Source organism: Rhincodon typus, chromosome 5 (assembly GCF_021869965.1).
Source record: "Rhincodon typus isolate 14 chromosome 5, sRhiTyp1.1, whole genome shotgun sequence".
NCBI classification, from domain to species: domain Eukaryota; kingdom Metazoa; phylum Chordata; class Chondrichthyes; order Orectolobiformes; family Rhincodontidae; genus Rhincodon; species Rhincodon typus.
The window spans coordinates 31,595,454-31,614,243 of NC_063336.1; the positions used below are offsets into that span (position 1 = coordinate 31,595,454).

The 18,790-nt window shown below is 36.8% G+C and overlaps 1 protein-coding gene across 8 annotated transcripts in view; it reads right to left on the reverse strand.

Annotated features, from left to right (window-relative positions):
* Positions 1–10,537: 10,537 nt before the first annotated feature.
* elovl4a (ELOVL fatty acid elongase 4a) overlaps positions 10,538–18,790 on the reverse strand; it is a 44,638-nt gene continuing 36,385 nt past the window's right edge. For 7 of the 8 annotated variants that reach the window (XM_048597233.1, XM_048597232.1, XM_048597227.1 and 4 more), the window contains 3 exons: positions 17,398–17,569; positions 14,677–14,804; positions 10,538–12,986 (listed from right to left, as the gene is read on the reverse strand). In XM_048597233.1, coding sequence (XP_048453190.1) covers positions 12,702–12,986; positions 14,677–14,804; positions 17,398–17,569 — 585 coding nt within the window. In that variant the 3' untranslated portion in view covers positions 10,538–12,701. The remainder of the gene's footprint in view (positions 12,987–14,676; positions 14,805–17,397; positions 17,570–18,790) is intronic. The other variant, XM_048597235.1, reaches the window with a different exon arrangement.

Sequence of the window (18,790 nt, forward strand, 5' to 3'; positions counted from 1 at the left end):
TCTTCTCACTTTCAGACATGTGCACTGGGATCCCACAAAATTCTGATCTCATTACTACGATTGGTCATGTTGGTATAAATAAATAAATTTTAATTTGAATTCCACATATATTCCATAACACCCACCTGCTGAGATTTATCTTTGGGAGCTGCAAGGCAATATTTATTGCCTATCCTCATTGTCATCATCATGATTCATCATGAGTTACACACGTAGGGCAGAATTTAATGCCCTCTGAGTGTCAATGTTTGTGGCAGAAGACATTCAATCAGGCAGAAGGGTGGTGAGTACTAATTAGTGGCATTTGAGGCCCTCCTCCCATTGCCACTGGTGCTCATTGTGATCAGTTTCAACAGTATGAGGAAAGGTTGTGAAATGATAAAATGTAAATTCAGCACTGAATGTCTGCTGTGTGTCATTGCTGAGACCGCAACAATATTAAAGAACACTAGCTTATAATACCACAGGGTGTTTCATCAGATAGGTGGGACAAAATCATTGTCTGATGAAGGCAATTATAAAATAGATAAAATAAAATATGATTTCTTAATTTTACACATCATTTGTTATTTTTCCTAAGATATTGACCATGGTATATTGTTAAGCAGGCATTTTGCTGAGACACATTAGTTAGTACTGTACAATAGATGACAGAAGGATGAGTCATGATTTCCAAAATCACGGCAAAGACTGCTTAGGGTAATAAATAACCAATTGGGATTTACATGCATGTTATATTTTTTTGGCAAGAGTGATTCCCTAATCCTTCAGGGCTAATTCTTTATAAACTGTGGAGGAAGTCAGGTCAACTCAGAGAGTGGAGAACTAAAAGAGCAGAGAGTGGAGGAGAAAAACATGGACGATTATTTCATTAGCTGAGCTGTCGGGGCAGAAAGAAGTAATATTACACAGATGAAAGAACATAGGACTGTACAGCACAGGAATGGGCCCTTCGGCCCACAATGTTGTGCCAAACATGACGCCAAATTAAACTAATCCCGACTGCCTGCCCTTGGTCCATATCCCTCCATTCCTTGCATATTCATGCACTTATCTAGAAGTTTCTTCAACACCTCTATCGTATCTGGCTCCAGCCCCACCCCTGGCAGTACATTCCAGACTCCGATCACTTTCTGTGTCAAAAACTTGCCCCTTACATCTCATTTGACCTTTCTGCCTCTCACCTTAAATACGTGCCCTCTAGTTTTAGACATTTCAACTCTGGGAAAAAGATTCTGACTGTCAACCCTATCTGTGCATCTCATAATTTTATAGACGTCTATCAAGTCTTCCCTCAGCCTCTGCTGCTCCAGAGAAAACAACTCGAGTTTTTCTAGTCTCTCCTTATAGTTCATACTCTCAAATCCAGGTAGCATCCTGGTAAGGGGTAGTAGGAACTGCCAATGCTGGAGTCTGAGATAACAAGGTGTAGAACTGGATGAACACAGCAGGCCAGGCACCATGCTCCCTGGCCTGCTGTGTTCATCCAGCACTACACCTTGTATTGTTAGCATCCTGGTAAACCTCTTCTGCGCCGTCTCCAAAGCCGTCACATCCTTTGTGTAATGTGGCAACCAGAATTGAACACGGCGGTCTAACCAAAGTCTTATAGAAAAGAAAAACAGAAAATGTGATAAATATTCAATAGGTCAGGCAGCATCTGTGGAGGCACTGGGTGAAATATTCCCAGCTCCTGAACGATGAAGGTCCATGGCAAGGAAATTATGAAAATCATGCGAGATGTCCTTAGAGGAATTTCTCATTGTTGAGTGCAAGAAGTTCCATTTTCCAACCAAGTGTTGAACAGCAAGAGGAGTTTCTCACTAGTGAACGGTGAGAGGCCTGTTTGGCTATGTTAGCATTTCATCATTACTTATTGTCACTACATTAATATGCAGTTCCCCAACCTCCCACTTGCCAGATAGAAACTAAATGGCCCAATGGAATTCAGTGCAGTTATCTGGTGACTCTAACTTGCTGCTGGCTCCTTAGAGCCTGCATCATAAAAAGCCGGCACCAACATCTCAGGATCCACTCCATGGGCAGTGGCCACTGACACACACCACACAATCACTGACCTTAGCATCCGACACATACCAGCTTCATCGGTTCATCATTGGCACGTCACCAATACAGTTAACTAGTTCAAACTTCAATGCTGCACTTAGGAGCACATTGGCACATATGCATCTCAGAAGTTGCTGTCTCACTGTCTTCGTGCCCATTCACTTTCCAACTGCTTTGATGCTCACTGCACTTCCACTGCCCCCAACCATTTCCAGTTGCACCTTAAAGGTGCATGGTACTTCTCTCCTATCTTGTCTTGGTGCTTAGCACGGATACAAAGCCAGGATGGTTGTCAGCAGTCAAGGGGACAGACACATTGCTGTATGGCACCATGCCATGTCACATTGTACACATGCAGCATACATCAGCAGCCAACACAGAAAACACACTGCATGTGTTTCAACCAAATGGCCATGTCTCAAAGTTGAAGAGGAGTAGTCCTAAGTCAAACCAAGGGTTGCAGTATGGTTGGTCAATGTCATTGTGCAATCGTAGTCCAGGGGCTTGAGCATGGGTGGTTGGAGCAGAGTGTCCGTTCTGCCTGGGGACTAGGCTGCAGTCAGTCCTGCAGATCCAGTGCAGTGAGATTTTCTGAACACCAGCTGGGGAGTTGCATGGATTAAGCCAAAAGGGGCTGGTGAATCATGTCAGGGGTACCCACCCAATTCGCTAAGGAGAGTGGGCCACAGTCAGGGATGGGACGAATGAAAGTCAAAGGCGTTATCAGCAGACATGGCTGTGATAAGGAAGTGGGAGAATCCAATACTGGGAATTTGAGCCAGGACGAGATGCAAAAGGCAGGAAGTTTCATTTATAAAGAGGGTGCGATGATAGCAAGACGTAGGATATTTACTCCTCAGTGGGTGGGACTAAACTGTAGAGACTGGAAGGCTCAGGTGTAAAGATGAGACATGTAGTGATATTTCCAAGTGGTGTATATGAACATGTGGGAGATCAATAATGAAGGGCTCTCCACTGAGTGCCAGGAAGAAAGGGAAAAAGTGTTTTTGGAGGGAGTTGAATCTTTGACTACCAAGTTGAGACTATGATTTATTTGCTAAGCTCGACTAGTATTGCCTGCCATATTCATTGATTCCTAAATGAGAATTGTGAATGAAATGGTTGCAATCACAGATGGAGTAGGTGGACTCAGAGTTTTTTTCTTCTGTTTCAACATGAACTCCCCTTATCAGTGATGTGAGACTCTTTAGAATAAATAATTACACACTCGCACAGTATAGATTCCATTTTTAAAATTCACTCATAGTCTGGCCAAAGGCAGGCTTTATTGCCCATCCCTAATTACCCAGAGGGCAGTTGATAATCAACCATGTTGCTGTAAGTTTGGAGTCACATGTAGGCCAGATGGGTAAGGGTAATATGATAGATTTCTTTCCCAAAAGACATTAGTGAACTAGATGGATCTTTCCGGCTCCCATTTTGAACTGCCAAGTATTCTGCAACATGCTTATATATACAATGACGCCTTTCTTGAATGATAGGGATCTGGAAATACAAGGTCTCAGTACTTGTACAGTACATACAATTTCTTTGCAACATGACTGATGCTGCACTCATTACACTAAGGACCAACGTCAAATTTCCATGAATACCCACTGTATGGAGGAGTATGTTAAATTGTAATTTGTGAGTGACAAGAATACTGAGTGCTCAGTTCAGTAAATACCTGTTCTGGTCCTTATGCTCATCACAGATTCACTGTGAGCATGACTGATGAATCCAGTCACACTGGGGTCATTATTGCTATTGCTGTGATGCAACAAAGGCACAGTATAAAAGCTTATATTTTTATTTTTCTGTATTTTTGATTGTGGATGGAAAGAGAAAGGATTGTTTGCAAAACCATGATGGCGGAAAGGATGCTGCACCTTTTAAAAGCCTGTTACCTGATACTTCTTACAAGTGCAATTTATATTTGTTTGCTCAAGCAGTGGAGGAGGTTACTACGGAGCCAGAGGGGTGGGGTGAGGGGGCATGCCTGAAGGGAGATTTGGTGGGCAACAGTTACTTGACTGGTCTAAAGAATAGTGACCTATAGTCTATGACAAAGGCTTTTTGCCCACCAACAATGATGCAATTGGCTTCCAAGCAACTGAACAGCTTGTCACTGTAAATGTTTGGGCTGAAACCATTTAAGGTCCAACAGAAAAGGACCTGTCCTTTTCTTTGCAGTAAAAAAAAACCTCAAGTCTGAAGCAAGCAAATTTATATCCCCTCAACAGCTGCTGTAAATCGTGGCTCATAAAAGTCAGTGGTATTACAACGGTGAATCAGGCAGCCTGTGCCTCTTGCAAGCGAAACAACCTAGAGGAGAACGATCAAGGAGCAGCCAATCTTGACTCGCTAAAAGAATCATCTCACTGAACCACATGGACAGGGACCATTGAACTGCATTCCTAGCCTTTCCCTCCACCCATTTCTCTGTTTCTGTCTGCAGGTGTGTTTACGGTGAATTTTATAAGGGGATTGAAGTTTTAACTGATAAGAGTTATGTTAACAGTTTTAATTGTTTGCCCCATACCTAGAATCTATTTGTAAAAAATAATAATTCTTAAATACAGAAACTTAGCCCCTGCTTTCTGTCAACCTCAGTCTAAAAGAAATTCAGAGAATTTTGTTTGTGACAACTCCAGGAATAGCAAGGCTCATTTCCAGTGCATTATTCCAGTGAGGTGTAATAGCAAAGAAATAGAAGAGCCAATCCATCCAACTTTCATCCTTTTATTTCTACGAAGTCCTAAAATTAATACTGACTAGAATTTATATCAATAAACTTGAAATCTTGATGGCAGTATTAATACTGATAAAGAGGAATTATATGGAATATAATGTTTACATAATGATGCTCTCTGCCCCATTTTAGAGTAACTAATAGTATTTGTTATAATATTCCTGTAACACCTTAGATTTCTTGAGAATATATACTATGTCATTTTGATATAGATCATAAAAACCTCACACTGTGTCATTGCTAGTGGTATTTTTCAATTAAAAACAAAAGATGAAATACATCTCTTCCAAATTATTCTAAAAGTCTTGGAAATATATCATATTTGAATAGCTGAAGTTAAAATTTATGAAACATTTCTGGTTTGGGGTTAAGAAATGCTTTGCATTTGATATCCTGTGTTAGGACAATTCCTATCTATCGTCTCAAATAACAAGTGGATGTTTTAAATCATAAATGAATTATGGAGAAGCCAGATCACAAGTAGCTGTTTTATACTTTATTTCCACAGCAATTGCAGCAAAGTGTTTATATACAGAAAGATGGTGTACATTATTACATTAAATCTCTGGTTGTTGGCCTTAGCCTTTATAATACTGCACACTTTAAAGTTTACACATTTATGTGAACTTATTAACTTGTAACAGTGCAATTACACAATTGATGTATAGTGGGACAGTACAACACAACAGAACCAAGTCAATACACATCAAGTCAAACTTAGATCTTCATGAAACTCCATACGGCATCTTCGGATTCTCCCCCAAATTCTTTACATTTAGTTACTATGCACTTTCAAGTGCATGTTTGTCTACATCATTTACATAAACTTTCATTCAAAATGGAGAAACAACGTGAAGAGGTGGAGCACTTAATTTTTAGAGATGAGAAAACCCTGTACCTTACTGTTGTAAATAGTAAGTCACCATAAGGTGAGTTACCTATATTTGACCATTGGTTACAGGCAGTTCCATGCACTAATTGCTCAACATCAAAGGCTTACATATACTAACAACATTTAATCAACTTACGTATAATGCATGCGTGATATACTGAAACGTTATGTTCCATGAAGTAGCAATACTTTCCAAGTTGCAAATTTAAAACAGCAGCATAAAAAGTGTAAACTACAAATAAACAGTGTAAACTAAAAACACAAAACTATCAGCAATTCCACTTCTACATTCTTAAATCATGCAATATTTACTCAACAGGTCTTTTGGATTATGTTTCAACTCATTCAGGTTTGATCATTACGCAGACTTTGACTAGCAACAAAAAAGTCAGTGAACTGGACAAAGTAATAGCTGTGCAAAATAAAGAGGTAAAATATTAGTCTAAAAATATTGGAAACACATTAGTGATCTCTGTATGTGTGTTTTATATAATACATTTATAGATGCTGTTATACTGTTACATTTGCATTACTTACAAGCATTTCTGATTCACAATTGTGTTAGTACGATTCTGAATATAATGGCAAAATATAGTGGATGCTGGAATCTGAAATAAAAACATAAACTGCCCAAAGTACTCAGGTCAGATAGCATCTGTGGAGGTAGCAATGGAGTTAATGCTTTCGGCCCATGACCTTTGCAATTTCTCCCTCGAACTGGCAAGCTTGTTTTCAATATTTTGTGTCATTTTTGTTCATTTCTCAACTTGAGTTCTGATCAACATCTGGAGTTAGGGTATGAAAACCCTCAAAGAACCCATCACGCATTACTTACACTTAGATTCGAACATGTGCGACATAACTACAATGCAGCGCCATTTCATTTAACACTCAGCAATCCAGTGGAACTCCTGGCCACTTTAAAACTGAATTCTTCTTAAATAAAAATGATTACAATACTTTCAAAATATTCACAAGCCACAAAGATAAGATTATGATTAAAAATAACAAGTCATAGAAAATCAAGCAAGTTGACATTATTTACTGGTATTACATATTTGAATCATATTGGATACATACTCATCAAAAGAGATAAAAATGCAGTATTGCAATGTAACATTAGAGCAAAATGGGCATGTATTCCATTATATAATTTGCATAAGGCCAGGAAACATCTCAAAGGCCGCTTTCAGTACTATCCTATAATTAAATAGTACCAGGTACAATCAATATAGGTTGAGTAGTTTTGGATCTCACACTCAAATTTTGCTGTTCACCCAACGAAGACAAAGAAACAAAAATGTTTAATTTTCAACTTGGAAGTCACTGAGTTAACTAGTGTTCTGTTAACATATATATATGGAATCATTTTCTACACTATGGATAGTGTCAGTTATTTCCCCGAGAACACTGGCTGCTGACAGATGTTACAGATTGATCTGAATGAGGAAGCCCGTCAACCCATGTGATTTCACTCTGATTTGATCTTACTATCTCCTGATCTCCAGAATCATTCCTGATAAATCAATTCTGGCTGTTACCTCCTCTGTAAGGAAATAGTTCTTAATACTCACCTTGGAAATGACTTTCAGTGATTTTAGATAACAGAGTCAGATCAGCAACAAACTCAAGTTGGTTTATAACTGTCACCTGAATATCAGTTCTGACAACTCTATCCAGAAAATGCATTAACGCATTAAAAGACTTCAGCTACTAAGCCTGTACAATTTTGTCAAGTAGTTTCATTGAAGACACTAAAGACGAGATGCACGTATATCAATTGACAATGTGTTAACTAAGACATGGATAATTGTTGCTTACTTTAGATCTCTTTATCTGGTAACATATGCAGTGGAACAACTAAAACATCAACATTTCCTACCTTAAAACGGTCTTTAAATTAATTAGTAAACAGTAAAATGCTATTTGAAAGATTTAGTTTGTTGATGGAAACATGAAGATGAAGGACTGTGGTATTAATGCAGATTAACCAATTCTAATAACATGCATTTCATACATCCAGAAAAGAAAGTATTAATATTAATAAGTGAAGAATTAGATTTCTTAACACACATGAAAATGGATAATGTGCTCATTTGAACACTGCTGAAAATAGTGACATATTGATAAAGTTTTCGCAAACATGTTTCTAATGATCACAATAATTTACATGGCATTGAGAAAAGAATGCTGATTTATTGGAAAGTGTACACTGAGTGGACAAGGCATTGCAATGGAAAAAAAAGGGGAACTACTGGTTCAAAAGCTCCTTGATAATTCAAAAATCCTGCAAGGCTTGAGCGTTTTCCTTTCGTTTACAGGGTACAGATCTCTGCATACGAATGCATTTTGCTTCGAGTAAGCATAAATAAATCATGTTGCAAGCTTGCCGATTATTTAAATTGGTTAGTGTAGCTTTTAGTGGACTCAGGATTATTTAAAAGAAGTGTTCGCCAATAGTGGAATCACATCAAACACTAGACATTGTTTTGGATTTTACAACCACATGCTGCTTCTGTATTGCTTACACTCTGCCTATTAAGAACAACTACTTTGCCTACCACACAACTGAGCATGTTGTGTATAAGCTTCAATGCCAGTACAATGCCATGTAGAAGCAGTGAATGTCTGAATGAATCAACAGCATATTCCTTTGGTTATTCAAAATGGAGTTAATCAGGAGCTTGGGAGCCTTATAGCACCTTGTTGCTTTCTTCAATTCAGCCAATCAAACTCAACTTGCCACTCGGTCCATCAGTATAAATTGTTGCAATTGTTTGAAATTTGGTTTTCTCTCCTTTGACCTGATGTGTACCAGACAAAATACTTTGGCAACATGTCTCTCTTTTCACCACTGTTCAAGTTCCGTACTGCCATACAAATGTACAGCAGACAAAAAGAAAGCAGAATCAAGGGAAAAAAAACTCCTTCAAAATACAAAGGGTAGAATAATTATTTACATTTTTTGTGCATGCATGTTTTTGTGCCCTTCTTATTTTTAAAAAAAAGCAGCATTCCAAATAACGTGAAAATTACTTAAGGAACGGATAATTTTGCTTTACATTTAAAAACTGTTGAACTATAATGACTAGTTCAGATTTCTACCACCATTTTTAGGTACTGAAAGATTATTAAAAATCTTGATTCAACATACTTAAACTTTGGCGCTCATGAAATCCTTTAGTCTAATTATCATTGCAAGTCTAATTGTAGCTTATGATGCAAATTATTCCCCAACAAACTGTCAGCTTTAATAATTTTAAAAAAAGTTTTAAGCTGACTTGGTTCACTGACCATTGCTACACATAGAAGTTTTCATATTAGAACTTAATGCTTGGGAACAACTAATTATGTAACTGTTTTTAGGAGTTGGACTCCCTCTGCATAGTTTTCAAATATCTTTATGTTAAGAAAGAAAGAATATTTTACTGTCGGATCCACTATTCTAAAATAAAACCAACAGTTTATAATTCTCAGGTTCTGTACAATATTAAATGCATTATGAATTGCCCTTAAACCCCGCCAAAAATATATACAACCATCAGCAATAACAGTCAGAACAAGCATCAGGGTCATATCAATTGCAGTTAAACCCAAATGAAATCAATACACAATAAATTATTTCAAGTGTACACAATATTGCTGAGGATTAAAATTACAACACACGACAATTCAAAACAAACATTTAGCAGAATGTTTCTATCATTGATATTCTAAGAGGTAGCTCACATTCAAAGAACTTAAACCTGTTATATTTAGTATTGAACAAAATCCCTTCTGAACTAACCTAGCTCCTTCTCCAAAACTAGATGTCTGAACGAGGGTTCACACTTTCATAAGGTGACCCAAGTACAAACGTCTAAAGCTATTAACCTTAAGACTAGTCTTCTGCAACTCAGTAGAATGACACACAGATGTCAATTGGGATTTCATCAACTTAATCAGTAGTAAAATTAAACCAAGGCAAGATGCTGCTCAAGCTTATCCATGCCTTCTCACACATCAGCAGCCACTGAATTAAGAAACTTAAGCATTACCCTATTTAGACAGCCTAAAGTCCAACTACCTCAAATCTTCAAAATAAATTGGTCCTGTAATGCCACACAAATCAAATCCATTTCAAAAATCTGGATGGCTAGAATGACATTGTCTCATAAGTCAAGATTGTTCTTTCATAAATACAGATTTAATATTAGGAAGAATATTCTGTACTCAGACTAACAAAACTGCTCAGCTCAAAAATGAAAAGTGGTTTCTACTGTTTCATTACTGATACCAAGTATTTAGAAGAACTTTAACTACATTGGAAAAGAGTTTTATGAATTTAGGACATACCTTGTTACAAGTCAGTAAATATAATTGAAACATTCTGATGTCAAAAATCCAAAACTATATTCTTCGAATTATTCTTGGACATGTTTATAAATATATTGTTCTAATTTTATGTTGAAGTTTTATCCTGTTGCAGACTCCTTCTATTCTAGCAAGAAAGCATTGGCACTTATTGCAAATATACAATTATACTTGCACGCAAGGGTGGTGATTGGATCATTACTGCCTATAAATTCACAGAATCCCTACAGCGTAGAAACAGGCCCTTCGGCCCAACAAGTCCACGCCAACCCTCAGCATCCCACCCAGACCCATCCCTATAACCCACCTAATCTACACATCCCTGAACACAATGGGCAATTTAGCATGGCCAATCCACCTAGCCTACACATCTTTGGACTGTGGGAGGAAACCACAGCACCCGCAGGATACCCACGCAGACAAGGGGAGAATGTGCAAACTCTACACAGACGGCTTCCCGAGGGTGGAATTGAACCCGGATCCCTGGTACTATGAGGCAGCAGTGCTAACCACTGAGCCACTGTGCTACCTCAAATATAAAACAAATTAGAAATTAATATGCAAAACCACCTTAATGGACTTTATTTATAAAAGTTTGGAACGTGTGAGAGAAGGACAAATAAATATATGAAAAAAAAAGACCTAGTCAGAAAAGGGACTTAAAAACCAAATCAGCATATACAAACACCTTATTCGTTGTGATCATTGCAAAGAATGGGAGTTCTTTTTTGTACTGTACGCGATGTATTTGTAAGCTCTTCTGTTGAGAGTATTTTGCTGTACACAAAGGAAGGTTTGCAGCATCAATGTGCTAGCACTGTCAAGCAGCAAATCAATCCAAAAAAAAGGAAAACTTTATTTGAAACTAGATTATTCTTCCCTGAATAAGGATTGATCAGTTTGACTCGACTCTCAGCCTGTGAGAAATAAGTCTGTGCAGTCAACTTGACTCATAATTGTTACAATTTGTCCCAACTTGCGCTATATATCTTTACATCTCTTAAGACATACAAATCTTTTACCATCTTTGAAGGATTTTATAATGCAAATTTGTTACAGAAAGTGTGTACAGAAAGTACAACTTTTATTTAGCTTCTCTGTATATTGGTGTCAGTGTCTAAACTTGATGATTGTCAGTACAAAAATAGTGAAAGTTAATTGTTTAAAATGTTTAAATCTAACTTAGAAATGCTTTTCTGCGGATGTTAAAAAAAATCTAGGTTTTGAAAAGCTGATGCCAATGGGTGTGATTTTGTAACCATTTTGTTGCCATTGTCATACATGTGTACATTTCTAGTATTCCAAGCTTTTTTGAAACACTCTCCATTTAAAGCATTCACTCCAGTCTGGTATAAATTGCTGGGTGTACAGGTAGCTACCATAACAGCAGTGCACAATTCATTGCAGATCCTCATACACTAAAAAGGACTAATTCAATTCTTATTCTCAATATAAATTGCAGTGTGGTTTTATTATCCCCATTATAAAGTTACATTCACAGGCTGTCCCAGTGGTTCAGTGATTTAATGTGAGTTGATACGAAGCCATTATATGAAAAGTTCCTGGTTTATGCAGAATTGACTAAACTCAGCCACAGCATTTGCAGCCAGAAGATTTCACTTGGCTTTAGGCATGTTAGGGAGGGAAAATCAATCAGGGTTCCTTTTAAAGAGCAATTTCAACAAGGGCTGGTGCAGAATGCATGTATATGGATCAAAGCAAGCCTTACTGTTGATTCCAAATCCCCCTCAGTAGGTCAAATAGGCCGCTAATATTTATTGCTTAGGCTCATGCAAAAATAATACTGCAGTGGGTAGAATACAACTGCCACTCAGAAGACAGTACACTAGGAGTCACTTAAAAGCTTGGAAGAAAAGTGAGTCAGGATGGGTAGAGGGCATGTTGAAATACATGCATTATTGTACAAATTTGTATTGCATAAAATCAATTAAAAATAGAATTATGACCCTTGTTGCATATCATAAACCTCAGATTTGAGACCTGTTCTGGACTCAAGTTAAAATTTTAACGTATCCCAAACAGTACTGATTTGTTTATATGGATCCAGACAATGATTATAATTGTCATTCTACTTTTTAATCTTAGGACCTTCAGTACAAAGAACACAAGCTATTTCTACCACATTTCTATAACTGAGAGCTGATAACCTGCAACCAAAACTAGCTTTGGACTTGTAGACCCCTGGACTGTTAACATGGGATTCACCTATGTGTATATGGTAGAAAATTGAACTAAAACAAAAGCAACATTAAAACTGAGGTAGTGGTAAAGTAAAAGCTTTTTAGCAAGGATTCACAGAAACAAAAAACAGGAAACATAACTAAATATAAAAAAAACTAAAATATGGATTTGAAAAAGGGTAAAAGACCAGATTTCTCTTTCATAAAACCTATTCAGTGCAATTTATTTACCGGTGTATTTTCTTGTCTATCATCATGTCAATACTATTGTATTGATCACAAATTTCATTTACAAAGCAAATACAATAAGTTACAAAGATGGCAAAGGATACAACAGATCAGTTGAAAGCCAGCTGAAACACATGCAGTCATCTTTTGCTGACTCGATATTTGGCTTTAAAACACAACCCTTTGTTTTTCACCTCGCCCATGTATCTTATTCACGCTTAGCTTTTCCTTTCTTCTTCTTTTTCCCATTTTCTACTATCAGCTTGTTTTCTGATTTGATTATTCCATTAACCATTCCACTGTCGTTCACAACTACTTTTCCATTCCTTACAAGCTCTTTCTTTGGCTCCCTGTATGTCTGGTAATAAAAGTTGGCGAAGAGGATTATGAAGGAAATGGCGTAAGCTATCAGTGCCCAGTGCATCCATCTTGGGAAAGGGCAATCAATGTACAAGGAATAAGCAGTGTGGCCTATCGTAACATGAAACTGCACCTGTGTTAAAAGAATTACATTTTTAAAAAGAGAAAACATTGTTTAAAACGTTGTCCAGATGTTAAAGTGAATATTTTGACATTTTCTCCTCTTTATTTCCTCCCTATGAAGTATCTTCAAACATTTACTTTCTCCTACTTTCTTTTTGGAACATATTACTTTCTGAATTTCTACCCTATATTGAAAATAACCCAAACGGGATGTCAAGTTTATAAAGGTTTCTGTGACAGGAAAAGAAAGCACAAAAACGTGGAGGGGTACAGTTTACGAAGTACTGACAAAGCAGTATATTTATTAAACAAAAGACTGTAATAGAAAAGAGGGGTCTGCCAAAATAAACAAAGAAACTAATATTAATTGTCTGTATTCTGCTCAGTAATGTGAAACCAAGAGCCTATCCATACAATACATGGATGCAGCATTCAAATCGTGGAATTGAGTTCTACAAAGTTAAAAGTTGTTAACTGTAGTGAATCTATATGTGAAGGATTTAACACATTATATCGCTAAAAGATCTATTAACCTATATCACACAGCAGGTAAATTAAGCAATGATCTAAAATTTTATTGCACAATAATTTTGAAACTATTTCCTGATTCTTCTGTGCAATAGTTTCCATTTTCTCTGTCAAATTATGAGACAGTTAAAGTAAAGGAGAGTTATAGGTTAGCCAGAAGTAAACGCTCTCCTTTGAAGGAATTTTGCATGTTGTTGTGAAAGTCTCAAGTTAAATGCCCTGCTGGCTGCTACTTCAAGATTCCCTGTTTGGAAGCAAAAATGCCCTTTATTGAAAAAAACTTATTCAGCTATGCCATGCATCAGTTCGGACAATAATCAATTTTAGCTTAGAAATACATTCTGTTTTGGCATTTGACACTTCTACAAATATATACCATTGCACTGTTTAAAATGAAGTTTCTTTATGTCTGACTGCTAATAGTCAGCCAATTTGCCTCTCATCTCTGCATCATAAGCTTCTGAGCTCAAGACCCACAGCAGGGCTTGAGCACAAGTGAAAAAAAATCAAGGTTGCCAGTGTAGTAATGAGGAATCTTTGCGCTATTGGAGGCGTTGTCTCTCAAAAAATCTACTAAACAAAGTCTCCATCTGCCTGTTCAAGTGTGTGTAAAATATTCCATGGTACTATTCTATGTAAGGAATTAGTCTCTCCTTTCCCGCAATCAACATCTTAAGAAACAGTGTACCTGGCCATTAATAAATTGCTGTTTGTGCGAGTTTGCCAAGTGCCAATTAGCTGCTGTGTTTCCTACATTACAACAGTGACTTCAAATGTCCTTTATTGGCTGGAAAACACATTTAGACATCATGGTCCTGAAACAGGCTCTGTAAACCTAAGTCCTTCTTCTCAATCTTTCTTTCAATTACAGTCTGACACAATATTGTTAGTGACTTTTGTCCACTAAGGAAATTGGCATATGGGGACGGCATGACTGAATGGTTGAGAGATATTTTTGGTCCCATAGAAGTGCAAGGTTGAAATTGGCTCAACTTGGCATTGTAAAAGTCTCATGTCAATCAGCCAAACAGTAGAAAGCAACGAAGCTAATATGCCTGGGTTGCATTTGAATCAAGTTGTAGAAAAGAATGTGCAAATACTCTCCAATCCCTTATGCAATCTGAATTTTTCTATTAAAATAGAACTCAAATAGTTTCAAGACTTTAATTTACCAGTTGCAGGATGGTCAAATATCGTTTCCACCAGAGATATTTTTGGAACTGTGGACCACAAGCTGCTAATCCGTAGTATAGATACATAACGATATGGATAACGGCATTCATATGAGCTCCAAAAAAAGCTGGAATTGCAAAAAAGTGTTACTGATCTCCCAGAAATACATTCTTCCAATTTAATAACTGGAAATTAATGTTAATAATGTGAAAAATCTAGATCATATATTTGGTTTTTTACAATAATATTACTACAAAGCAATCCCACTTGTCAAAGGCTGACTCACCGTGGTTCATAGCTCACACCTCTTCAGTTATTGATATTTTCTTGTCTGACACTTTGCAATAATGACACTCTGCAATGCATCCCTCCCAGTGTCCATACTTGTTTAATACATTATCTATAACTATGAAGGTGGACAGAGTGCTAAATAGCCTCAAGGAAACAAACGAGTGTTCAGATTTCTATAAAATTAGGCTTTGAAAGGCATCATTTAAAAAATACGCTTTCACAACTACCAAAGCTAAATTTCCCCTACCTTAAATGTTAAACTTCATTACAAGACAGACTTCAGTGTCACCTATCTTTAGTCTTTCTTTTGTCATTTTTGAATCAGCTGTCTTCATTTATAAATGGGGTGCATTCTGAATAAGGGAGAGAAACAACTACTGGAAATTCTGCTTAGAGAGGATGCTTACTTGCTTGTACAATTTAAAACTGAGATCAGTTTTTACATCCTCATAGTAGGTACACTAATTCTACACAGAAGTTCATGTTCTAGATTCTTAAAAGATTCCCTATTTGCTTCCAACACAAGGCTTGATTTTAACCCAGAATTATAATCATGTACAGGCTGAGGAAGGCAATAAAATCCTCTCACCTCTATATGGGATAAAGCAACTGGCTGGTTGATGGAAAAGGGAATACCAAGCACCCCAAAATTGTTGGGGGAATAGCTGCCGATACTCTGTTAAGTCATAGCGAGATGTGTTGGGAGTCTTATAATGGAAGAGTGGGGCGTGTTCCTATGGTATCTCAAGGTGAATCTAATTGGACTGTAAGTTCAGTTCTCTTCCTTATGGTTAGACTGAAAATTAATACTATATACTTCCTTGCAATATAACAAGTCCCAGCCATCTCCAAGTCTATTGTGTGCTTTTTCATGCATCATAGCGTTGTTTTGATAGATGATAAAATGTTTTTCCATACAGCAGCTTGCAATCCAAGCCACCATAATTCATGCAAATCAATTCTATCAAAATATTACATGAAGAGGATGATAAAGTTTAAATTACCTTTACTTTCCTGGGGATTTCCCCTCAAGACCAATAAGACCAACTGGCAAGCATGATCAATGACATATTGCAACATTGTGAATTGTTTTCTTTTTTTATTTAAAGGCTGCGAGTGAATGATATCCACATAGGATTATAAATTGTTGGCCCCAATTGTCCAACTGTAATAGTAGTTATATACATAGTTAAACTTGGAAATGAAGAAGTTGCTACTTCTAAATCACGGACTTCCTATTCTTCCACATGCTGTTTTTTTGAGGTCCTCGCAGAGATTACTGAACTGTCTGGAACTTTCCATTTTACGTTGTAATATCACTATTAGAAGCATCTGTAACTGTGCTGAAATATAAATGAATTTTTAATAGAAAAACTTATAACTACTCTGAACAACCTCTCTGGACTTACAAATTTTATACTTGTATATGCCAAATAATGTGCTAAACCTCCACAAGTTTGAATAAATATTTTGAAAGAATTCATTATATTTGATTATATAATGAGTTAGGTCCCAATCTTTATTCCCCCTCTCTGCGATAGTTCTACTTGATTTGTTGTCGATGAGAGTTCTTCGATGTGACTGGCTGCTTACCACTTTGATAGCATCATGATTGCTTAACATCTGAAGATCCTTTTGACTTAGTGCCTAATTCAAACTAACATTAGCAAAGGGAAAATCCATGCAATAACAATTGCTACATCTTTGTTGCCAGCTTTCGTTGCAGTCAGTAGCGAACACGATTGATTTATCAACAACTGTGAAAATCTGGGTTAGTCTACCTGGCAAACTTGAATGATTTTCATTTCTTCCATTGACACTTTAGAAACAAATAAACTAGATACAGAAACCACACTTTCAAAAGGCTAACCAAAGATTTTCTTATGTTCTAAATAACACCTTATCACAAGAGCTGAGAACACCATAACATACCTTAACATTTTTGTGTTTACTCTCATCAGACCAAGTTCTATAGCCAACTATAAATGAAAATATTTATTAAAAATGCAGTCGTTTACAGAAAAAATCCCCAAGAACTTCAGATGCTGGAAATCAGAAACAAAATTGCTGATGTCTGGCAGAACATGTGGAGAGAACACAGAGTTAATGTTCTTCACTTCTGAAGAACCGCCTCTGGATTCAAAACATTAACTCTGCTTTCTCTCCACAGATGCTGACAGACCTGCTGAGTTTTTCCAGCAATTTCTATTTTTGTTTTTGATGCAGTACTTTGTTTGTTTTCCTCTCATTACTATTTTATCATATTTTTAATTTACTTAAGCAAGACTTCAAAATAGACAATTTATATACCATCACAGACTACACTCTTCCTCAACAGAACTTTGCATTTTATAACAATGATAATACATATTTAGTTCCCCTGATAATCAGGTGTCTAACGTTTTGTAGGCAATTCTCTTTGTACTCACATTGCCCTCCTGCTACCCATTTGATTCCGATCCACCAGAGGGTAAACATCGTGAAGTGATGATATACGTGCAGAAAGCTGACCTGGTTAAATTTCTTTCTCAATATAAAAAATACTGTGTCCAAGTATTCAATCCCCTTTGAAACATAATACCACCACAAGGCCGACGCTATCTATAACAAACAACATGCAATTGACAAGAATTACTTCAACAGTTACATGAAAGATGTAAATTTCAAAACATGTACATTTCATAACTGATATTTTTGCAGTGTTGAACAAAATAGCAAATGTTGAGAACCTGAATACAAGAAAATACGAGAAATGCTCAACAATTTGGTTGACCTGAAAGAGACAAATAGTTCATTGAGTCAGACTCTGTAAAAGCTGCTACAATTTGAAATGTCATGAAATTATTCGATTATTGGAAATACCAGCTCACTAACTTCCTTCAGAGAATGAAACCCACTGTTCTTACCTGGTCTAGCCTCTCTGTAACCCTAGTTCCATACAAAGTGGTTGAGCATAAAACAACCTTTAAAACATCCAAGCAAGAAATCCAATAAACACACTCTCAGGGCACTGAAGATGGAGAATAAATGCTGTTATTTCTTCCGGCAACACCAACGTACCAGTAACTATAAATTTAAAAATGATGCATCATTCCATTACTACAAACTGTTGCATTTAAACATTTTTCTAAACAAAAGTAATGGAAAGGAGGAAAGAACAGAAAGATGGAAAGATAACATAAACAAGAGAGAAAATGGCATTAACTTTTGGTGTCAGTCACAAATCTGAAAATTCCAGCCCCAAATCTAGTCCCCACTGTTTTTATAGCTTGGTGAAGGGAGAACAAAGACTGCTTGCAAATTGCACATCTGTGGTTCTCAGAGGCAGCTGCATATATGAAGTGGGGATACCCAAAATATAACTGGTGGAAGGTTTAAACTCACCAGAGTGACTTGGAGAGGTACAGCACTTTTTTGATATCCTTTGGGAGAAGTCAAGTGCCATTTGGGAAAAAAGTCAAGACGCCCTTGTGATTGGTATTAATAGAGGGTGGAGAAACACATTAAAATGGCCAAGTCAATTGGAATCACTGGAGGGAGCTGTTCAGCTATTTAAGTTCCCCACCCTTTTATATACAAAAACAAATTTGAAGAAATTCAGGGCTAGAGATATTTAAATTTGTTAAAATAAGCCTGAGGGTTATCTGCTACATTATGAGATCACAATCCATCATCACAATTTGACTGACAACTCCAAGTGTCTATAAAGCTCCTGAAATGGGACTATGCTATTCTTATTTGAGATGATATGAAAATAAATGGATTTATATCAATAAGGCTTAAATAAAATTAAAAGCAAATCAACAGACACTCAAGAACTTT